This window comes from Urocampus carinirostris, chromosome 14, assembly GCF_059441175.1.
Source record: "Urocampus carinirostris isolate Australia breed hairy pipefish chromosome 14, RoL_Ucar_1.0, whole genome shotgun sequence".
In the NCBI taxonomy this organism is placed as follows: domain Eukaryota; kingdom Metazoa; phylum Chordata; class Actinopteri; order Syngnathiformes; family Syngnathidae; genus Urocampus; species Urocampus carinirostris.
The window spans coordinates 30,887,778-30,913,139 of NC_142362.1; the positions used below are offsets into that span (position 1 = coordinate 30,887,778).

General features: G+C 39.6%; 1 protein-coding gene and 1 pseudogene across 1 annotated transcript in view; both read left to right on the top strand.

Moving 5' to 3' along the window:
- The first annotated feature begins 2,452 nt into the window (after positions 1-2,452).
- The window catches only part of arhgap6 (Rho GTPase activating protein 6), a 54,384-nt gene continuing 31,474 nt past the window's right edge, over positions 2,453-25,362 (top strand). Inside the window, 1 exon segment of the mRNA XM_088352473.1 lies at positions 2,453-2,737. Coding sequence (XP_088208599.1) covers positions 2,597-2,737 — 141 coding nt within the window. The 5' untranslated portion in view covers positions 2,453-2,596.
- On the top strand, positions 14,468-14,618 carry LOC148353175 (U2 spliceosomal RNA; annotated as a pseudogene).

Consider the following 25,362-nt stretch of genomic DNA (forward strand, 5'->3'; position numbering starts at 1 on the left):
AAATGCACAAGTTTGGTTGCGCGCCACCAGAAGCAAATGGTAGGCGGCTTGCAGGAACGGACAGGGCTTATTCAGGAACAACAAACCAGACGGAACATGAGCACAGAATTTAAAGTAAATGTGTTCAGAATTTTGGAAAGTACTCAGCAATGGAGGAGAAAATATTTGAGCGGTTTGAAGCCTATAAGAAAATATATATGGAGTGTCTCGACAAAGTGTCTTGTTGCACACACTCAAGATTAAAAAAAAACATAAAGTGTGTAGTATCACCGAGCTAACCCACCAAAGAGGACGTGTTACTGAGCTTTAATTCCCTTCTCTGGATGATGAAAACTGCAATAGTACGATACAATGTATTTAGGTCATGTGCCAATAAGTTTGCAAAAAAAAGTGCATACAATTTTTTTTTTGTCTGGGCTATTACAAGATATAGTTGTTTGTACATCACATCATATCAACACTTTTGGAAACTTACTGCATTGCCTTGTTAATCCTTCAACATGGATGATTATGCATTGGACATGAAATAGTTCTGTCAGCCATTGACTTAGTCTGTTTATGTTGAGCTGGTGGAACCGGAAATTACACAAGAAACCCGGAGGTAGTATTATTCGACTCTTCAACTTAAATTCCAAATAAACACCACATACCTGTATTGATGCAGAACTCTTACTAATGGAATTACATCCATTTGAGACTTTTATTACATTTTAAACACAGTTACCTAAACATGTGTTTCTGTTGTGCATTGGTTAAGCACATTCGCTTAACTCGCGAAACGTCCCGGATTCAAAACCGTGTGGAAACATATGTTGGGCTGGAGGAATGGGCGCCACCAGGCTGCTCTTGCCCAAGACACTCAACAGGAAATGTTGCCCCTATGACACTTGTGGTCAAGAGATCCACCAACAAGAACCTGTTGTTTATCAAAAAGAAACAGTTGCCACATGAAATTTTGCCTACCATTATAATTATTATAATAATCATAATCAACCAATTGGAGAACATTATTGTGAAAAGCATCAACGAGAATTCGCCAATCACAGAACCTACATCTGGTGACCGTGACATAATCACTTTAATCGGAGAAGCACGAACAGATATCTTCTCCTGCGCTCCAACTGCAAAGAAACTTCCCTCTCAAAGAGAAGGGAGTTCGCTTGAGCTGGGACTAAGATGGCCGACCGATGTCACCAGGCTTGGGGCCTGGCTACCCCAAAGCCACGAGGCTTGGAGAACCAGGGGTTCTCTTCGTCCCTGTCGTCTGGATGAGAACAACCAAATTAAATAATTCAATGCAATTTTCTCTACAATGTGATAATTTTTAAGCAGTTTTAAGGGGGTCGCTTAGATATGATTATGTAAGGTAATTTATAACTAGATTGTTACTTTCTGAGCTACGTAGTACTTTTGGGTGTTATCAAGTAACTTGTCACGGTACCTAAATACTTTTTTCATTAACATGCCCATGACTGTCAATAAGTGACACAGTAGGAAGTGCAGTTAGAATCCAGTGCCAGTCATCCACATGGCCGCCGACAAACAAGAGGATCAAACGCAGGGCCGAGCCCTTATCGCCACTTCCCCTGTCTGTTTGTATGACCCTAATCTGATGGGCCCTTATCATGGCCCTACACTGCCGGTTCACATGTCACCTTATCATATGGGCCCTTTCCCAACGGGCTCCCACAGGAAGACGGCGTTCCCTGGGCACCGCATGCCAGGGATCCGGATTGCCCTGCTAACTCACCGCGGGGGAGTGCAGGGGAGGGGGAATTTAGCAAAAAGAGGAATGGGAATGTATACCAGTGGAAGTCGGTCCAACATTCTTGACATGCTGAGTGTCTAATAACACTCCAGGCAAGCCGAGACCTAATTAGGAGAAATTCAAACTGCGAACTTATGATGAGGTAAACTACTTAAATGAAATACTGTGATTCCAGATTGAGTAAAATTTGGAGTGGAGACAGAAAGTCCTGTAGAAAATGGGTCACACAATGGAGACTCAAAGTGACTTAAATACACAATTTTCTTTCCATTTTTTGCACGGCCTTTCACAAGGGTTTTTGATTTTGCGGGGCACCTGTAGCAGCAAAAAGCCGGACTATCATGTCAGCTCTCGCATGTTATGTTATAAATGATTTATGTATTTTGTATTGACAAAGTATCATTATTAGGTTTGAATTGCATTTTTGTATTAATACTTTGAGAGGCATTGGACAGCACTACTGTAGTTGGAGTTGTTGGTCAAGACACATCCAAGGGAAAGGGAACTTTTGAAATATTTGTGTAGGTGCTGGTGCCAGCTAATACAATTTGTCATTGCCCTTTGTCAGGGGAAATAAGTGGGATGAAATGATGGATGATCTTTGTTTATCTGCAGATCTTTGAGGGGAGGAAAAGTTCCGCCTCAGGTCCTGAGTCAGTCTCCGCGGGTGTGTGTGTGTGCAAGTGCAGAGAAGGGGGGCTCTTTCACAATCCCATGCAGGGTGATGAGTCGTAGATCGTTTCTTTTGGCTTCGTTGGGACTCGCAGCCGGGAGATGAGGCCCATGTCTCGCATGCCGGCGTTAGCTTGGTGATCCTTCTAGACCAACATGTCCGCTCAGGGACTCCTGAGCAGCGTTTTTTCCTGCTCCCTCAGCCCCAGGACCGGCTCCAAACGTGGACTGAGGCAGACCAGGAGCCTGGACCCGGAGCTGATGAGGCACTACGGAGCGGAAAGCACATCTTACCAGGTCAGTAGAAAACTTTGTGACTTCTTTGTGACCCTGACAGAACTGTCTTTAGTCGTGTTTGGTTTATAACAAGAAATTTGAAAAAGAACTGAGTGATTAGAAATTCCACAAGTGATGGAAAATCCTCTAAGGAAAACAAACTGGGCTCTTCGGGGGAAGGACTATGCAATGAAGGCTACATTGGACAACATATTGCTTTTGTATAAGAGCATCCAAGTTGGCAATACTAGAATAAAAACAAAATAGATATCCACCTGCATGTAATTGAGAGAGACAATGCTGTTAAAAGCAGGAGTAAAACAAAGATACATGACTTTTAACAATAATACTGTATTAGAATTAGAATACTCAAACATATAAAAAAGACTGAAAAAGAAAATGAAAAAAATCTCAGGATAAATCGCATTAGAACAACAGTGCAATGAAAATTAGTGTGATCATGTTTTGCGACAACATAATTCCAAAACAAATCAATAAACAATATTTTTTTGTGGCATAGATTTTTTTTGATGCAACATATATAATTTTTACAATCCAGTGCGCTGATGGTCCTAGGGAAGAAATCATCTCTGAGCCTGTTAGTCCTTGTTTTAAAGGACATGTAGCCCCTACCAAAGGGCAGCAAATCAAAGTGGTGGTGGTTGGGGTGAGAGGGGTCCTTAATATTGTTATTGGCTGAGACTGGTCAGAGAGCTGCAAATGATTTTCTGGGATGTGATGATAACCGTCTGTGTGATTAAATGGTAAATTGCACATTCTTTTTTTTTTAATTAAAATGAATTTGTACAGCAGCAGAAAAGGAATGAAAAACACTCTTATCTCTACAAGAAAATGTGAAATTTAAAAAAAACAAATTTTCATCAGCAGAGTGGCCATATAAATCAATCAAAGATCAAAGCGACACCGTTGTGGGAGTGAACACAACTGACCTACTTTCTTGTCAAAGAAAGTAACACCACTCATTCCATTTAAGTTCAGCAAAGCAAAGCACATTGCATAAGCAGAAATAGTCGACATGGGAAATCAAAAGACGCCTTTAAAGGGACAGTGTCTGTTATTTAACGCTGTCAAGAGGTAAAAAAAAGTTCATTCAAAAAATAAATAATCATTTCAACAATAAGCATATCATCGCTATCATACAAAAGTGCAAGTCAAGAAATTAGCATTTATTTTACATAACGTGATCCTTACACACAGGGAGTTGACATAATTGTCCGCCATTTTGCTGTAATGGGTACCCAAAATCCTCAAAAAGGCTGGGCAATAAATGAGAAGTAAAATGGTGCAGTTTGGTCACTTTGTGTCTCTGGAGTTCTGATTCTTCCATGTGTTTTTTACAGCGACATATAATGGTCAAATAATGAACACTGTCCCTTTAAGAAAAAAACAATTAGTTTCCACTTGGGTCCGACATTGCTAGTGGATAAATGGTCACAAAATCTCAATGTTTACCATGTTTTGGACATGAATTAAAGGACAAAACTATTTTTTTCTTGCTTTTTTCTTTTGCTTTCCTTTCTCCCTCTCTTACTTGCTCTCCCTTCGTTTTTCTGTTTTCTCTTCTGTAATTATAGCTTTATTTTTCTTCTTTTGTTCTTTCCTTTTTTCTTTTTCTATTGTTTACAGCCCTTTGAGACTTACTGTGATCAAGGGCTATACAAATAAACATGACTTTACTTGACAATCCCCACAACAGAACTAAAATCAGCAGATTACATATTCTATCTGTGCCTCAATATATTACATCTATGCCACAATTTACACCTGCGTTTAGCTAGTCCAAAGCCTACCCGACTTTCCGTCTCCAAACTGTCAGGTGTGCTAGAGCATGCCAAAGAAAATGTACTTAGCCTCCAGGAAAGCCAAACATGACATCATAAGGTCTGCCCAGTTCCCAAATACAGAAACATACGCATTTATGTAAAGCATACGTGACACATTCCGCAGTAATTGTCAGCAGCACTAAATCCAGGAGATTAACTAATAATAAATAACTATTGCGGTTAAATTGTTTACAATATTAGAGTACTATTACACAATATCTTTATAAGTACTAACCATATCTGTACTTGTAAATGAACATCAAGATCATAAAAATTGATCAACCACAAAAATAATGGGAATATTCCCAGTAAAAACATTGCAACATTGCTGCTTTTTTACAATAAAATCAGCGTAATTTACCTAAGCAGACGAGGGATTCAAACCATGTGTGCGAGGTTTTCTCAAAAAGGGGTGTGACCGTGTGGGAACACGTTGACACATTTTACAACCATTTCGATGGATGCAACCCAAAACAGTCATCTCATGTCACAATCATTCCCAACGCCAAAATGTTTAACCCTTTGATTAGTTCTTTGTTTATTTACAGACACACAAAAGGGTGCGATGTATGTAAATGTGCAGTTCCTCAGACGACTCAAGCTTATTGGATGACCATATCAAGATAATGTTTTTCCTTTTATTTTTTTACCTCAGACAAAAATCATGGAAAAAACACACCTTGATTTACGACCCAGAGTGATGGCCACAAGCGCCTCTTTTCATTAGAGCTAAATCTACTGTGGCTGTAATGCGCGTACAATTTAAGACTGTTTGTTCTGCACAGCCAGTCCTCATGGTAACAATGTTTATTTTGTGCAATGGAACCTTGACATTATAAATAGGCTAGTAATGAAAACCAGATATCTGGACCATCTTATAATCGTCAAGGAGAGGGAGACAGGGTCGGAGCGCTTATGCAATCAGAATACAATGATTAATAGTGCAGAAAACACAACTGATGGATGTCCTCAACAACAATTTTGTTTGGAGCATGTTCCACTTAATTCCGGGCAAGGTGTCCTGGATTAGTAGTTGGCCAATTGCAGAGCAGATGTAGACAAGCAGTCGTTCATGCTTGTGGATGACTTTGAGTAAGGTGACCATTTTTGGAATGTGAAAGGAAGCTTTCGACAGCATGCACACCTTCCTTCACGGTGGTAGTTCAGTGCTAGGGTTTGATCTCTGATAAGCCCAAACTCAGTAGGGGTCGTCAGGGCCTGCAAGGCTTTCTCCGCTGGCCCCAAAAATATCTGAATCATGTGATGTAAATTATAGCTTGTTCACGAATACTTAATAAATGATTCCAAATTATCTGTCAGCTTATTTTCATTGCACTTCCCTGGTTGCACTGCTTCCAGATGTGTGTTCTTATATTTAAGCATTTAACCAGTCACGTTTTAGCCATTACTGTTGCCCGGAGGTCTTTACTAGAAGGTCTGCAGGCCCTCCTGAGGCATAACAAGCGACCATGAATCTGTTGATTTGGCCAATGAGATTACAAGTTGGCGACATCAAAGCCTATGTGCAGCTGGAAGCAAATGGCAGCTAGGGGGTGGTCGTGCAGTCTAAAATATATTATTCTACCTAAATTATAATAGGGTTTATTTTTACTTTACAGTGAATGTTCAACTCTTTTAAACTTTGACTTTTCTTATACTGAGCAACTTTATTGTCAAGTAACTCGGAATCTCTGAAAAACACACAATGAAAAAATGTATTAATTCAAAAAATTACCTTTCAGTGCAAATCTATCTACCCTGGTCGTATCCCTCGAGAGAGGTGACTGACCGCAATACAAACACATACACAAAAACAAAGAAAAGAAAGAAGGAAAAAGTACCAAAAAACACACAAAAAATTGACCATAACCAACGCAAATACCCAAACACCCAAACAAGATAAGCACCTCGGCACACAAGTCGGTCATGCTTTCGTCCCTCCAGATGAAACGTGACACAAGAAAGCGGCCATGTCATTTGGGTAAGGATGACACAACACACTCTTCTGTTCAACAGCAGGGCCCGACAGCTTTCACTGGTTTACCCCTGCCGCATCATACAGGTGCCCTGCCCATCCTTTAGAACACGTCCAAACATCCCATTATCCTTTCACAATACCTCTCCACTCATTCCTCATTCACCAACAAGAGCTCTAGGTTCCACTCCATTTAGACATCTTACCTCCAAAGCACTCATAACACTATCCATCCACGTCAATCGCGGCCTTCTTCTTGGTCTCCTTCCATTTACCTTTGTTCTGTAGATCCTCTTCAATATTCGCTCCTCATCCATTCTCTCCATCTGTCCAAACCAACCGAATACTCTCTTATCCACACGCTTGCTCAGTTCCTCTACTACTCCAGTTCTGTCTCTCACAATTTCATTTCTTAATCTATCCAATCTTGTCACTCCTAACATACTCCTCAAACACTTCATCTCAAATACATTTGATTTCCTTCTCAAATCTGCGTTCAGGCTCCAAGTCTCTGCACCAGGACAACACAGTCAGCACAATCACACTCTCATACAGTCCCCTCTTAACATCTACTGGTATACTCATACTCTTGTTGCTCATCACTCTCCTCAGTTCACCCAAAACCTTGCTTCCTTGATTCACTCTGTGCAATACCCCGCACTCCATTCCACCAACTGCAGCCACATCACAACCCATGTACCTAAAGCTTTCAACTTCTTCCAGCACCTGTCCATGCAACCTTATTTCCAACGCCATGCCCACTCCATTCCGTGAACACCTCATTACCTTACTCTTCCCAACATTCACACATAACTTATGCCTATCACACACTCTTCCAAACTCCATGACCAACCTTCTCAATTTTTCATCAGAATCATCAGCCACAGTGCAAATAAATTACAAAATACAAGAATTTACTTTACAAGTGTCATATAAAACACATTATCCCTAAATAACACACAAAACATTAATTAGGATATTCACAAAGGGATGGCCTGTATCTGCCTAAGACACACCAAAGAACATGGTACCCCGAAGACCCGAGTGGTTAAAGGATCCAACCAACCAACCAAAAAAAGATAACAGACAAAACAATTTCAACAATTTTTTTATCAATAAATTTTAGTCAGCAAAATTGAAATCTCTAAAAAACATGTATATTGACCAATCACAAGAGAAAAAATCTGACTCAAAGGGAACAGGATCTTGATTGGTGGGGAGACGGTTTATGTCGTTCACTTCCAAGATATTAATCAAAGAGCAGGTTCTTTCATGAACAACACATCACAATGTGACCAAATTGTCAGGCGTATACGCTTACCACTACCACACTGCACCAAACTCGTTTTAAATCATGAAGTATACGCACTGCAAAAAAATGAATGAATGGATAAATGAAAAATGAATAAATGAATTAACGAATGATAAATGAATGACTAAAGGAACATCTTAACACACTTACACTTTTTATTTTGCAAATTTAAAGTTTTTTTTAAGTGTGTATTATTTAGAGCCTCTTCTTGGTTAATGAATAGAAAAACAATATTAATTAGAATAATAGGCAAAAATACACAAACTTTAACATAAACATGCCTTATCGTGAATATCGTGAAGGTTGACAAATTTGCATTTATTTGACATATGACCATTACCTAAAGAGCTGACATATTTGTCAGCCATCTTGCTAGTACTTGTTCCCAAAAACCTTGAAAAAGTTGGCCAAACAATGGGAAGTCAAATTAAGTATTACGTTTTGGATACTTTGAGTCGCTGTAGTTTGTATTCTTTTTTTTCGGTTGCACTTGACCATCCAGTGGTAAAATATTACATACAGTCCCTTTAATGTTTTATTTATTTTTTCTTATTCCACTGAATTTTTCATTTTAATACTAAAATGAAAATGTAGTGCCTAAAATAAGCAGACTTGTCTGACATGGCATACAGTAATAGTATTTGTTCATTTTAAGTTTTTTTCTGATGTTAGTAGAAAAATATGCTTAACATTTGTAAAAACCATCTGCTATCAGAGTATTTTAGGGATTCTTTTAGATTTCTCTAAGGGAAACATGTATGGCAAAAATAAAAGCATAACTTGACTAAGAAAGTGTATGGTAAGATTTCTTTCTTTGGTTTTGCAGTGCATTGTTAAGTATTGTTTGTTTTACTTTTCTTGTGTATTTTTATAGGTGATGTCCCTTGCAACCTTAGCATAACTTATTGTAGCCTATAACAGTGGAAAGGATATGGATCATCGTGGGAACTCACATTAAAACATACGGATCAGTGAATACATTTTTTCATTTTCCAGCCAATTCTGACAAAGGTTGCAGGGGTGCTGGAACCTATCCCAGCTGACTTCAGGCAATGGGCAGAGCAAACCCAGAGCTGGTTGCCAGCCAATTGCAGGGCATATATAAACGGACAACCATTACCTCACACACTTATTACGAGGGACACTTTTGACTCATCATGCATGTTTCTGGAATGTGGGAGGAAATCAGAGTGCCTGGGGAGAACTTTCAATCTCCACACAGGCAGGCGGGTCTTTAGAATTGAACCCAGGAACTTCGAACTGTGAGGCAGGCGTGCTAACCAATCTTCCACTGTGCCACCCACCTACTAATCTGTTCGTCTGCCTCGCTTTTATGGGTGAAAATTTCACTAGTACTCCAGCATCTTCACATTGCAATTTTAAAACCAGATATACAATGTTCATTGGATACTTTTTGTGTATTTAAAATGATAATTGTTTTTATTACAATTGATAACAACATAGAGAACATTTTTTACAACAAGATTAGACATGGCAACTCAGGATAAACACGTAATAAGAGAACCACAGGTTCAAGAGCGTTCTCCACTCGGGCCCCGGTGTTGTGGAATGCTCTTCCCCCTGAGATTTGATCTGCAACCTCAGTGGAACTGTTTAAATCCAGGCTTTAACACACTTCTATTCTATATTTTGTGAATGACCTATATTTCATGTTGACAATATATGTGTATTATTTGTTAATGCAACATCCATTGCAGCCTGGTCATCCTGGAATACATTGTATTGTATTGTATTTATTTATTCAGCCAGTATAAACCAGGTTATTAGACTCAACTGCTGAGTTGGGAGTCATTAGGTGACCAAACCTCCCAATTCCAACCCTTAATGCTGAGCGCCAAGCAGGGAGGCAATGAGTACCAATGTTGTAAGTCTCTCAGTCTCGGAGCGGGCGCCCTACCATCTAGGCTACCAAGCTGGTCCACATATATGTTCCCTTCTCAAGGTTTCTTGATTTTCCTTATGTGAAGGTTTTTGAGTGGTTCCTTGCCCTCATCTAGGTTTTAGATCAGGGGATGGTGTCATAATAGCCAGTGGTTTGCTATAATCTGTGGTCTGTGCAGCCCTTTGAGACTCCTTGTGATTAAGGGCTATACAAATAAACATGACTTGACTTAAGGGGACATTAGTTATTATTTAGAGCCCCCTGGTGGTAAAAAATAAAGCCCAAGTTGTATTATTTGACCAATAGATGGCACTGTTGTCAATTGAGAACAAACAGCAGTGCCGTTGCAAGCAGCAACATGGCGATCAAATATTCCAGCGACCTTGGGTATGGAAAACACTGTGTGTAAGAAACACAAATTTCTTGACTAAATATTACACACTTTCCCCTAAACATGTTTTCATTGTAGTGCTTGGAGACTGGCCTAAGTTTTAAGTGCATCATAAAAATAGTGCAATAAAAAGTAACATTTAGCAGCAACAAAATTCCATAAGAAGTCGAGCAATATAATACGAATAACCATTTTTATATACACGGACAAGATATATAGCTTTCACAGCCTTGTGCGCTTGTTTGGGGCGGTGTTAGAACTTGAGAAGAAACTGTCTCTGAGCCAGTTGGTCATTGTTTTAAGGGATGTGTAGTGCCTACCAAAGGGCAGTAAGCTAAAGAGGTAGTGGCCAGGGTGAGAGTGATGTTGGGTCTCATACGGTATCGCAAGCCAGCAATTTCCTCCAGCAGGGACGGAGTGGGCCCTTTATTCAGCCAAGGAGTTTTATATCTAATGCTGGCCCATTCAATTATGTGGGAGGAATTTGAATGAATGGAACAGCGGCACACACTAATGACGATTAAATGAACGAATGAATGAATAAAGGAATGGATGAATAAAACAATTAATGGACCAATTAATGAATGAATTAAACTTTATTTGGAACACGAGAAAATAAAACAAATAAAACAAAATAACAAGCCAAAAAACAAAAACAATATAAACGTAACATGTCCGAAAAGGGATAGGAAGAAGCATATGCTTATTTGATCCTACCCTACTTCCTTAATTATTGTGTCTCATAGCAAAATATCCTGTGCATTTACATATAACAAACACCTCAAGAATATACATATTTTCATAAATTTTGTGGATGCACAGTCACTCTGTAATTTGTCCCCCAAAAGTAATTTTATGCATAGTGTTACATCATATGTTTTATTACATGGACATAAGTAGCTAAAATAATCTAAAAAGGCTTTTGGGAGCTCAAAGAGTCGGCTCTTTTTGGTGAGCCGAACTGAAATAGACGCTTCTCGAAAAAGACACAGAATTCCCATCACTAAGAGCTTACTTGATTGAGAAGAGCTATGGAATTAATGATAACATTCCTTTTAACACGTTTACTTTTCTTTTCCTAGCTGTTGCGACTGAAGATAGCACCTTTATGCCCTCCATTGTACCTGGCTCATATCATTTGCGCTGCTCTGTGTTCATTTTACCGCTACAGAAGAGTGGTGGTGGGCCAAACCTCCTTAGAATTTAGGAGGGGAAAATTCCCCCAGATGGTAGAACTCACCTCATCTGTTGCGCTGAATGTGGCCAAATAGCTGATTAGAGAATGAATGCAAGACTACGTTTAGTGCAAATAACAGATACAAGTTGAAACAATTTTTGTCATCCAGCCAACCCAAACTCCACCTTGACATAAGCCGGCATCTTCGTTCTTCTCCAGATTGGCAGATAGCCGCCAATTTTTCTATGGACGGTTTTGAATCTCAGTGTAGTTTTTATGTCTGCGTCCATGCTCCCAGCATACCACACCGTGACACCCCAAGTCAAATGGTAAAGACTCCAGAACACCTGTGACAATCATGACGATAAGCCCTACACAAATAAAAATCTGGAAAATGAAATCACGTGATTTAAAAGACTGCAAATCCCCTTCCCAAAAGATGCCGATAGATAACTCATTCCAGAACAGATTCATCTCTGGGAGAAGGAGACTGTAGAGTATGTTAAACTTCTCTCTTGAACTCAAAAAGTATAACTCACAGATAAACTTGTCACATGATATGTCATGCCGCTGTCATGTTGCGCTATAACTAAAAGGAGGAATTCATTCAAGGCGGCGTGTCAGAAAAGGGTATTGCACGCATGTAATAAATGGTCTTGTGCTCGCTAGCTTGGGGGATTCAGTAAGCTGAGCGACTGTAGAACAAAGAGGAGTCATCTGGTTTACATGAGGGCAGACTTGAGCATCCCATAGTGGGCCAGTTGTACGTCTTGATCCGTGGCTTCACTTTCCTGCAGGCCCGTATTTCTTCCCACATTAAAGTGGCCTTTTTTTTTACATTAAGCTTCGGGCTTACCGATGCATCCCCATGGCAACTACTCCAGAGTCAGAGAAGCTGACGGGCGGACGTATGCATGTTGGCGCAGAGGTCGGAATCAGTTCATTCACATCTAACGTTTGATCCCAAGGGCTTATGATCTGCGGTGTGTCAAGTCACAGGCTGTTAAAGTGTCAGCGGGGAACCGCATACAGATTCTCAATGGCTGCTTTGAAAGTCAGGGTATAACAGGGTTAAACCACAGTTTGTAGGTGTATTACCTATCATGGATTTATTAGGATTTCACTGTACTCCCTGTGTTTGCTTCCTGACTTAGATCAAACAGTTTCTCATTTAAGGGTTACATGGGTATTCTGCAGGGACATGAATTACAGACCTAGGCATTTTGTAGTGCTGTCTGAATCAGTCCAACACTAATGTTATGCTTCAGGCCCTGCAGAACTGATTCGGAAGGCCTGTGGGTAGATTTCTGACCCTGGCAACAAGTAATGGGTGAAAGGGTATTGGTTAGATGCTTGAATATGAAAGCATACACCTGGAAGCAGTGCAATGAGGGGGAAGGCCATGAAAGAAGCCAGACAATTTGGAAGTATTTCATATGTAATAATATAATTAACATTAGATAATTCAGATTTTTTTAGACCAGCAGAGAAGTCCTTGCAGAGCCCGATTGTCAACCACTGGTATTCTTTATTAACCCCACACAAGACTTAAAAAAAAAAAATCAATATTGTACTTCGCAAAACCCCACTGATACCCAATCAACTCCTCACTATTATTGTTCTATCTTTATTGTTGTTTCTATTATTATTATTATTATTATTATCCATTCATTATCTGCACCGCTTATCCTCAGTAGGGTCACGGGGGTGCTGGAGCCTATCGCAGCTATCTTCGGGCAGTGGGCAGGTGACACCCTGAACTGGTTGCCAGCCAATTGCAGGGCACACAGGGACAGAGTATTATTATTATTATAATTATAATTATTATTATTAATACTCTTATCGTTATTGTCGTTGTTACTCAATGTTAATAAAATATACCGGCTTAGTAGCTTTAACTTCATTTAAAAGCTGCTTCCGGATGTTTCTACCTTGCGCTTGGTTGTTCACTATGGTAACAGCGGGGGAGGATCATGGGAGATGAGGCGTTTAAGGCAGTATAAAAAAACGACATAAATTATATTAACGCTACAGGCAAACAATATTAAAGCTTTGACACCCATGTAAGATAAAACCTAGTAATCATGACGCTGTTTCCATCGTAGATTAAATTGATATATTTAGTATTATTACCTTTTTAAACTTTCCATGCTTGCTGTTCTTATAAAGTCTTAACGAGATGGAGCGCTGAATACGGTCAGTGAACGTTCCACAGTTCCTTCTTCTGTCAAAAGTTTGGCCATCGACTGAGGACATGTCGACTTCGAGTCTAATTTTAGTGAACAATTTAGTTTGTTGTGAAGTGGCTTTGAAATGTTTAGTACAAACGTTTTAAATCTTACTTTTTGCAATGGGGGAACCTCGTCTTAAGCGAAGCGTTGCTTTTCATGTAAGTGTCTATGTTTGTTTGTCTCATCAATTGACGCTACTGGGTCTTTCTTACCTATTGTAAATACATGTACGTGTTTAAGTAATAATGCAGTTATCAACAATCATGTATTTCTTTGTTGTTGTGTTTCTTCAAAATATTTTTCCTATTTCGCCTGTAAAAAAAGTATATGACTCAGTGCGATTATTTTCTTTATTAAAGAGAAGTGATAGAATAAAATACTTTAAGTCTACTACAATTTAAGTAAAAGTAAAAGAACACACACCAATTTAAATTCATTTGTGAACGGAAAGTATATCAAAGCCAGTTTCTATTGAAAGGTTTCCTGAGCACTGGGGGCCACTCACCACCCTCAGGCATAAAGCCCAAGTGCTTTTCTGCAGAATTATCGCATGTTTCAATCTGCCCGTATTGTAAGAACTACCTCCAAGCTTTCCTGTCATTGTTTTCAAAGGGAGGGCCAACAAAAGCTCTGCATCTCAACAAATCCTTTTAATTGGGGTGAAGGACTTTCTCTAGTCATCACGGCTGCGCATTGATATAGAATACTTAAAGCGCCAATGTGTAATATTTGACCACTAGATGCAACTGTGTTATCAGGTACGAGCAAGGACCAGTGATACACGGCAGAGACTGGCGGCAAGATGCAGAGGAAAAACATGGCGCCAATTGTAGAAGGGATTCCACGATGAATAAGAAATACAAAATTCTTGACCGACCCATGATTTTTTAAAATTAAAATTAACATCGGGATGAATTAATCTATGCTTTGTATACTATTTATAAAGTTGCAGTTCCTTGGACCTTCTGGTTCTTTGATTTTTGCAATCCGGAGATGGAATAAGAGCTTGCTCTGTCCACTCCACGCATCGGCCCGGTATTGCAGTACCTCCGGGAATGGTGCATTCGCAATGATCGCAGCAAGGCTTTAGGGCTAGGACCTTAGCTTGGCCTTTTGGCTGAGAGTAAGTGTCCCGGCTCCTAGGCTTTGTAGCGTATTATGAACTGGCCGATAACGGATAATGGATAATGAATAACGAAGATAGAACAATAACCCTAAAAACCCCCATGTATATACATGTGTATATGTATGCGTATATGTATATGTGTACAGGATAAAAGTTTTTTGTACCACTAGGAAGCACTAAATATATTTAGGATACATTTGAATGAACCAGTAACTGATAGGACTCGTCCTAGTCCAGCACTCATGTTATTTTTTAAAGAAAATGTCAAAAGAAAAAATAAATCCCCCAAACCATATACTAAATAACAACGCTGGTTTATTTGACTGATTTTAAATATTACTCTAGTCCTCGTATAAAACTCGGATTTACAAACATAAATGAAAGCTGCACTCTGCACACCCACTTTCTCCATCAGTGTCCTTATCTCACACAATTAAATGTTTGAGCTGCAAAAATGTATTTACTGAAGCCGCTGGTAGCTAAATATATAATACTGTGGGGACTGGGGATATTTGGGATTTTGAAAGTAATTTTGCAAACAACATACAGAAATTACAATCAGATACAACTTTAAAACTTTATCTTAGAGGGCTGCACTCTGAAAACATCTGCAACGCTTATCCTCAGTAGGGTCGCGGGGGTGTGGGAGCCCGTCCCAGCTATCTTTGGGCAGTGGGAAGGGGACACCCTGAACTGGTTGCCAACCAGTTGAAGGGCACTCTGAAAATCGTTGAGTCAAAAACATTTTGAAAAACTACTACTTCTTATTTATGCTAATCTAATAAAAATGGGATCCGATTTGCACAGAGTGGGTGATTCTGCACGAACAAAAAAAATAGTTTTTTTGCTATTATGTTTTAAACTCCAAACATCAAGCAGTTTTGTTGAACTATAGACCAAAATTTGGTAACATGGCTTCAAACACAAAATATTGGGTGCTTTTTTCTGATAATTTGGCAATACATGATAAAAATAAATAACGCAAGCTAATTCGTTTTTTTTTTCGTTTTCATTTTCCTGCACAATATGTGTTTAGCTGTGTATTTGTTTTTATATTTAGCGACCATTTCATCAAATTGGTTAAGAAAAGCACAAAATATACAACAAATTTGTATAAAAACTGGACGTTATTGTTTGACTAGAAGCGGCTCATATTTTTCTTATGCTTCTCTCAGCATCGTCTCTCGGGATAGATTAAAATGTTGGCGGGCCTGAACTAGTTTTATAACCCCTGAATTATGTGTTAGTTAGTTTGTTTGTTTTTGTTTACTCACTTACCTACCTTCCTTATTTACCTTTATATGTATTTACTTAGCTAATTACTTATGTATATGTTTATGAATGTACAGGGTTATTACAATTGCTCGAACACCTTGAAAATGCTTGAATTTAATGTTATGTTTTCAAGGATTTAAAAGTGCTTGAATTATGGGTGAAATGCTTGTAAATGCTTAACATTCTTTCCATAGTTTTCAACAAGTCTTCCCTTTGAATGTCTTATTCCCTTGTTAATAACAGCAGCTGACATTAGTTGTTACGGCATTGCCTTATCAAGTGTTATCACCCCTACGGGACAGGTGCATCCTGCACTTGAGCAGGGCACTATGACATGTGTATAAGTGCAAGGATTACTCATCACTTATGGACATTTTACTATGAGCTATGTGAAAAATTAAGATAGCGTTTCCCAGTGATAAATTGTAATAGGAAGAACTGCCCATAACTATAAACGTAAGCTGCATGTTACTGTAATTTTTCCCCAACACCTTTTTGGGAAGAGATTTGTCTCAACAAATATATACGAGTTACTCAATGTCTTGATAAATACACATGTATGATTAAACATCAGATATGTAAATAGAAGATTTTCTTTTCGCTATGCAAATTGCATGATTCACATCAAATTGGTTTCTCAATGGTACTGGAGAAATTCGAAAATTGGGTTTGAAAGTCCTTAAAAGTGCTTGAATTTGGCCACAAAAAAGGTGTACTAACTCTGTATGTTCTTACTTAAGTATTTATTTACTTCCTTCTATATGTATTTACTTATTGATGTAATTATGGATTTACCTGGGTATTATGTATTTATGTAAGGGCGCAACGAGGAGTGGATAAGTGGTTAACGCGTCTGCGCTGCAGTTCTCAGGTCATGGGATCAAATCCAGCCACCAGCCTTTCCCTGCAGAGTTTGCATGTTCTTCTCATGCTTGCATGGGTTTCCTCTGGGCACTCCGGTTTCCTCCCACACTCCAAAAACATGCACTTCAGATTAATTGCCCAGTCCAAATTGCACCTAGGTGTGAATGAGCGAGCGAGTTGTCTGTCTCTGTGTGCCCTGCGACTGGATTGCAACCAGTTCAGAGTGTTCCCTGCCTCCTCCAGCACCTCCTTGACCCTACTGAGGATAACGCGGTGCAAATAAGGGATTGGATGGATGGATGCAGTCATATATTTACTGACTGATTGACCAACTGATTGATTGATAGATTGCATTAGATAAATCCCACTCTCAAAAAGCTAGACAATTTCTATCATACTGGGACGGTGCTTTTAAATGCCACAACAAGCAGCATGAGGCCATTGTCCATAAGCTTCCGCTTTTCTCACCTGACTTGCATGTGTTGCCAAAGCTATCTCGAGGCCTGCATGGTACATTTGTTCTCGAAAATCAATGATGTGAACAAAGCCTGTCAAGTTTATCGTTCATCATATTGTTTTCCTACTGATGGAAAAAAACATTTCTATAAACCTAAGTCAGTGTGAGAAAGGCCTTGTTCTTGTCTGAGAGCAAATTATAGATTGCAGTAGCTCACAAAGCCAAACCACACTTTACTCTGTTTACTTTTATTTTTTATTAACAGTTTTTTGATAGCAGTGGCCTGTACTCTAAAAGTTATTCAAGTATAATCAAGGGCAAAATAGTTCCAGTTGTGCATGGATCTTGTATAAATTTGTAGATGTTTTGGATCTGAGTCACATTCATCATGTATTAATCCTCTGGTACTATATGTACCTGTAAATTATTATTTTAATTTAACGTATTTAGGATGGGGCTGCCGAGTACACTATTAAAAAGTTGGAGCTGATGAAGAAGTCGTAACTAAAACTTCTTCAGACAACATTGACCTTGAATATCTGAGGTACATGCTCTGGTGACACCTATTGGGAAGCTTTCCTGCTCTTGCATCACAGTTGCTTCCATGCGGGAAGTGGGATGTAAAGTGAGTCACATAAGGCACTTTCGCAATGCCCCCCAGCCAAAACATTCGACACGCTTGCACAATGTAATGAGATCCAATATCAGATTTTCCTTCTGAGAAGTTTTCATTCAACAAGGTGGCTTTCACTGCTATATTGCAGATATTTTCATGATTTTTTTAATAATCTTGTTTTGTGCACCGTCCTATTTTTAAAGGGGTTGTCAGTATATGTGTCTGACCATATTGAATCGAAATGTATAGTTTCCACTGTATAATTACTGTAATGCCTTCACATATAAGAATGGAGAGGTATGTTAACTTACCAGCAATATTTTGATTGTTGCCAGTCTTCTGATCATGTAAGGCAATGTGAAGCTGCACAATCTTATATCTAAGGTATTTGTCCAACTCAAGTATAGTAATTGAAATGGGTGGGTTAGAATTTTAATTTTCAGATACTCCTGCATGTATACGCATTCAAGTATTCCATTTTCTTGTGCGCACACGCAGTTTCCCCCATCAATGATATTCTTATGCCCAGAGCACTCTGGGATTTGTAGTACAGAGACAAATGATACACAAAATTTTTGGCTTACTTGCCAAAAAGTGTATTAGTTGATTTCTCCGGGCCCTTTAAGTCTAATCTTTTTAATTCCTTTTAAAAAAAAGTGACAATTAGAGTTTAACGTCCAAGCTTCACTTTAATCCAAATCAGAGTAAAACTGAAACATATAGTGAAAAATACAGTGAAACTGAAACGTCACCACAAATGTTTAAAGAAATCTACAAAGCAATAAGACATTTTAATGAGGGGTCAAAGGCACGACAAAAGAAGCAAATGGCTGTTGATGGTGATAATTACATGTATCAATAATAATCTCTTACTAGACTGAACCAATATGTTTTCCAATATGACATCACTTCTTTTCTGACGGTCTTCTTCAAAATAAATATGGAAAATCAAACTAAACTCTGAATTATCTTTTCGGGTTGAGCAGCGCAGCTCTCATTATTTTTTTCTCAATTGATTGTGATTGGGTGTCAGTCTCACTATGTTTTTCATTGTTTTCAGGTTTACTCTGTTAGGGTCCTAATCTGTTACTCTAGGTTTGGCACTTAATTTCCAAAAGATGATTCTATTCTTTCACTCACCAAGTTAGACTGTTTCGTCCGCACTCCAAAAGTCAGCTCCATTGCTGTGTCTTGTGTGTTTACAAGATGTGCTCATACGTGGCTAAGGGCCCGGTCACACAGCCTTTCACGGGCGTATCGAGGCTGAATCACGGCCAGAAATTTCTGCCCGTGAAGCAGACGCTGTTGGATGCTTTGAGATCGCCATACAGACGAGATACAGCAGTGCTTTACACGCGGTCGGAAATTCACACGCAGTTGGCCGCGCGAAAAAGTTTTGCGCTGCTCAAAACTTTAGGGCCCGGTCACACAGCCTTTCACGGGCGTATCGAGGCTGAATCACGGCCAGAAATTTCTGCCCGTGAAGCAGACGCTGTTGGACGCTTTGAGATCACCTTACAGACGAGATACAGCAGTGCTTTGCACGCGGGCGGCGCGCGTGGTACACACGAGGTACAGACACGGAACGACGTGCTACGGCCGCGGCCAGGGCGTGGTTACACGCGGGTAGGACGTGAAATTTTAGCGGGTAATCGTGGGTGGAGCACGGTCATAGCACGTTTGTTCTGCGCCTGTATCGCGGTGTTATCACGTGAATTAGCGTGTGTAACGCGCGTGACGGTCAAACGCCTTTCTCCGCGTATATACAGCGCGATTTGCCGAGCACACGTCAGTTGTGCGCGAGACGTCAAGGGGTGAACATGGATCCCCGTCACCATAGTGACCTCGTCTTAATCCATTTTTATTTCTTGACATTTCTTTTCATTTCATAACAAGATAATAAAATAAAAATGAAAAACTATTACAATAATAACATATTGGCTTCTTCGATGCCATAGCTTGAAATCTTGATCTTCACGGGACTGTGTCTTAAGCGGTTATGATTTCTACAGCTCGGTGTTGTGCCGAGTAATGCATCCCTGCCGAGATTTGCATCCCCTCGCTACTATAACCACTTTTACTTCGTTTTATCTCACTTTTATATCATTATTTGAGAATGTGATGGCGAAGATATAACCAAAACCACTTCGACTTGCATTTGTTGGGAATGTATACAATTTAAACCATTCTGTCTTTGTATTTGTTGTGAATGTAATCGAACGGTAATGCACACCGTATATAAATCACTTTTGAGAACTGTTATGCACTCTACCATAAAGCTTATTATGCTGAAATAAGCTTTATGGTAGAGTGCATAACAGTTTCAATACGAGCAATTTGAATAGAAAAGGGCAAAATAAACATGTTACCTGCTCAAAAGTGATCCCTTTACCACTAGGGTTGTAGGGGCACCATCTCCTGTCGTCTGTCTTTGGCAAGTACAGCCGTGTGTCGCCCATTCCTCTCCAGGCCAACATAGACTTAGACTTAGATTTGGATTGGATAGATACAACTGCGACATACACTGTATGTGGATGGATAGACCTGTGATATCTTTGCCTTAGGGGCTGTGCTGCCCTTCAAGAAAAAATAATTTGATGTATACGTAGTTTGTTTTTCCATATTTATTTTTAATACTTTCAGAATGTAAGAGATATCAAATAAAAAAAACAATTCATCCTTTACACAATGTTAAAGTTTAATGTGAAAACTACATCTATTTGCATAATGATGACTTGCTTAGCCTTTGTAATCGGAATACTCGCAAACACCATGTACACAGGTTTATTTGTTTATCTTTGGGCACGTAAATGATTAATTCTTACTGCTCCAGAAATCCAATACAGTAAGTCCTCAATTTCCATGGCGGTTACGTTCCCAAAATAACGACTGGTACGTGAAATCTGTGAAGTAGTAAGCTTTATTATTTTTTAAAATTATTATACAATACGTAGAAATTGAAACACAAAACCAGTCCACAAACCCAAGCATTCGTTTAACAAATAAAAGTGCAGTATACAGTAAATATTATTTATTTTTCACCAATACCTACTCGTTTGGGGCCTGTTTAGCGAAACAGAACGGACAATAATATGCATGACGAACATCTGTTAAGCAGCGAGACAGTAAAAGGTGTACCGCATTTTAGCGAGTGTTTTCAGTATTCCATATCCAAACTGATTATTGCATTAATGGAAATGTAGTCACAGTCACAAGAAAACAACTAAGTCATATAAATTGGGGGCACACACAAACAAGCTGCCAATGCTTCGACATTCACTTTCAGACTCGTCACCTAATCAGGCCCGGCCTCTCAAAGGCACAAAAACCCATTTAATACTAAGATTTTTCCTACTTTTGGGTGTGTTTGTTCACAACATGACTTCCGAAGTTTTTAAATTTGTTAAAAACAAACAAAAACAAAGGGTAGCAAACTAGTATAACTCCACAATTTTTTTTATTAGTGGGTGTGTAGCCTATTCCGGCAATTTTACAGTGGTTCACCACGCTGTGTGTTATTGTGGTTGTCATAGAACATTTGGCAATAGTTTCATCATGGCATTCTCAGCAGGTTGTGTTGTAGATCCTCGCTACAGTAGCATAAACCTAATTCTCGTTTAATGGATGCAGGCCACTTGGATGTAAGCCTTATCCCGATAATGAGCAGCTAAGCCTCTTTGTAACACAGCTCATATGATTATCTTGACTTCGCGCCGGATGGATCTAGGCGACCGTAATCTGCAGCGCGGCGATGCTCCGTAAATTTAAGGATTGGTCAGCAGATTATTGGAGTCGTTGTTAGCGCTGAACAACTGCGTTTGTCTTTTTAGGTGTTGGTATTTTGGATTAGAATGTGCCTGGTTGCATATTATATTTTTGCTGGTGTAAAAAGTCTCTGCTTGAGATGTCAGTCTTTATCTGGGTGGTGATGCAGAAAAATGAGTAATGCTGCCACCAACTTCATGTCAAATCAAGTCAAGTCATTTTTTATTTGTATAGCCCTAAATCACGAAGAGTCTCAAAGGGCTTCACAGATTATTACACTATATTACACAGACTATTTTTCAGCCGACGAGAAGAGTAGGTTATTCATATGCTATTGAGTAGAAGTGATTTTTAAGCTTAGATTTAAACATTTCCACTGAGGTTGCAGATCGGATCTCAGGGGGAAGAGCATTCCACAGCACCGGTGCCCGGATGGAGAACGCTCTCGAACCAACAGAACACTTCTTTGCTCTTGGGATCACCAGAAGACGGGCACTCTCAGATCGTAGGCTTCAGACCGGGACATAGGGGCAAATCAGATCTGAAAGATAAGAGGGAGCAAGTCCATGTATGATTTTGTATAATACTAAGAGAACCTTGAAATCACATCTAAGGCTAACTGGGAGCCAATGCAGGTTAGCCAAAATCGGTGTTATGTGATCGTACTTTTTTGTCCTAGTTAAAAGCCTCGCTGCGGCATTTTGTACCAGCTGAAGAGACTTGATTCTAGACTTCGGGAGACCAGAGAGTAGTGCATTACAGTAATCGAGACGGGAGGTAACAAACGCATAAATTATAATTTCCGCATCCGACTGAGACAGTATTGAACGGATTTTAGCAATATTACGAAGATGGAAGAAAGCGGTTCATTGACCGCCACGTACGTTTTGTGCTTTCCATGAATTGTGATGGGGAATTAGAACAATAATAATTGAAGGTTAGGTGAAGTTGTAGCTGCTAATGTCCAGTGATGGTTGGAGGACACAAACATTTAACTATGGAGCTTTAGACTCATCAGACCGCAAAACACCTTTCCCTTTTGCAACAGTCCCTCTTAAATGCGTTTATAAGGACCTCACTGTATAATGTTGATGAGCGGTTTTAGTTTTGCCAGGGCAAATTTTGAATCACACTAGCAGAGTTGATCTCAAATGTGGCCACGTGAATGGACTTCAGAGGCTATGTGAGGCTTTAAAGCAGGGAGCTCAAGCCATCATCTTGGGGGCCGCAATTGGCTCCAATGAAAATAGCCAAAGTTATACCAATATACAAACATCTTCACAAACTACAGACCAGTATCTCTGCTACCTTAGTCCTCCAAAATGTTAGAGAAACCTTTTAATAATAGACTTGACAAATGTATAGATGAGCATGAATAAATTAACAAAAGTCAATATGGATTTAGGGCAAACAGATCAAAAACAATGGCCGTTATTGATGCAGTAGAATAAATGACCAATAGCATAGAAAAGAAGAGATACGCACCTGGGATATTCTTTGGCTTAAAAAAAGCTTTTGATACCACTGATCATAATATACTATTCTAAAAAAAGGACAGATATGGTATCAGGGGAGTGGCTTTGGAATGGATTCAAATTATTTTGACTGGGCCAACAATACACGAAAATGGGAGAGACTGCATACTTGGACATCTATATACCGGTGTAGATATACTGGACTGTCTCAGAAAATTAGAATATTGTGATAAAGTTCTTTATTTTCTGTAATGTAATTAAAAAAACAAAAATGTCATACATTCTGGATTCATTACACATCAACTGAACTATTTCAAGCCTTTTATTATTTGAATATTGCTGATTTTGGCTTACAGCTGAAAAAAACTCAAAAATCCTATCTCAAAATATTAGAATACTTCCTCAGACCAAGTAAAAAAATAATTTTATAACAGCAAAACTAAATCAAACATTTGAAAATGTCCATTGATGCACTCAGTACTTGGTTGGGAATCCTTTTGCACGGATTACTGCATCAATCCGGCGTGGCATGGAGGCAATCAGCCTGTGGCATTGCTGAGGTGTTATTGATGCCCAGGATGCTTCGATAGCGGCCTTCAGCTCATTTGTATTTGTAGGTCTGGTGTCTTTCATCTTCTTCTTAACTATACCCCACAAATTCTCGATGGGGTTCAGGTCAGGGGAATTAGCAGGCCAATCAAGGACAGTGATGCCATGGTCAGTGCACCAGTTACTGGTGGTTTTGGCACTGTGGGCAGGTGCCAGATCATGCTGGAAAATGAAATACTCATCTCCATAGAGCTTTTCAGCAGATGGAAGCATGTAGTGCTCTAAAATCTCTTGGTACACAGTTGCCTTTACTCTGGACTTGATGAAACACAGTGGACCAACACCAGCAGCTGACATGGCTCCCCAAACCATTGCTGACTGTGGGAACTTCACACTGGATTTCAAGCAACTTGGATTTTGCTCTTCTCCAGCCTTTCTCCAGACTCTGGCGCCTTGACTTCCAAATGAAATGCAAAACTTGCTTTCGTCTGAAAAGAGGACTTTGGACCACTCTGCAACTGTCCAGTGCTTCTTCTCCATAGCCCAAGTCAGACGCTTCTTCCGTTGTCTTGAGTTCAGAAGTGGCTTGACCATGGGAATACGGCTATTGTAGCCCATTTCCCGGACACGTCTGTGAACTGTGGCTTTTGATACCTGGACTCCAGCTTCAGCCCACTGTCTTTGAAGCTCCCTCAAATTCTGGAAGCGGCTCTTCTTCACAATTTTGTTAAGGTTGCGGTCATCTCTCTTGGTTGTGCAGCGTTTCCGGCCACATTTTTCCCTTCCAACAGACTTTTTGTGGATATGCTTTGAAACTGCACTCTGTGAACAGCCTGCTCTTTGAGAAATTTCTTTTTGTGTCTTACCCTCCTGATGGAGGGTATCAATGATGGTCCTCTAGACAGCAGTCAGATCAGCAGTCTTCCCCATACTTGTGATTTAGTTTACTGAACCAAGCTGAGTGTTTTTAAGGCTCAGAAAACCCTCGCAAGGTGTTTCGAGTTAATTAGATGATTCAGGTGATTAGTTGAATAGCCTACTTGTATACTTTTTCATGATATTCTAATATTTTGAGATAGGATTTTTGAGTTTTCTTAAGCTGTAAGCTAAATTCAGCAATATTAAAATAATAAAAGGCTTGAAATAGTTCAGTTGATGTGTAATGAATCCAGAATGTATGACATTTTTGTTTTTTTAATTGCATTACAGAAAATAAAGAACTTTATCACATTATTCTAATTTTCTGAGACAGTCCAGTATATATATATATATATATATATATATATATATATAATACCTCATCTCATCTTATTAGCTGCACCGCTTATCCTCAGTAGGGTCGCGGGGGTGCTGGAGCCCATCCCAGCAATCATCGGGCAGTGGGCAGGGGACACCCTGAACTGGTTGCCAGCCAATCGCAGGGCACACAGGGACAGACAACTCACTCGCTCATTCACACCTAGGGACAATTTGGACCGGCCAATTCACCTGAAATGCATGTTTTTGGAATGTGGGAGGAAACCGGAGTGCCCGGAGGAAACCCACGCAAGCACGGGGAGAACATACAAACTCCGCAAGTTTTGGGCTAGATTTGAATCCACGCAGGAGGTTCCCATGACTTGAACTGTGCCGCACATGCGCTAACCACTGCGCTGCCGTGCTGCCTTATATGTATATATATATATA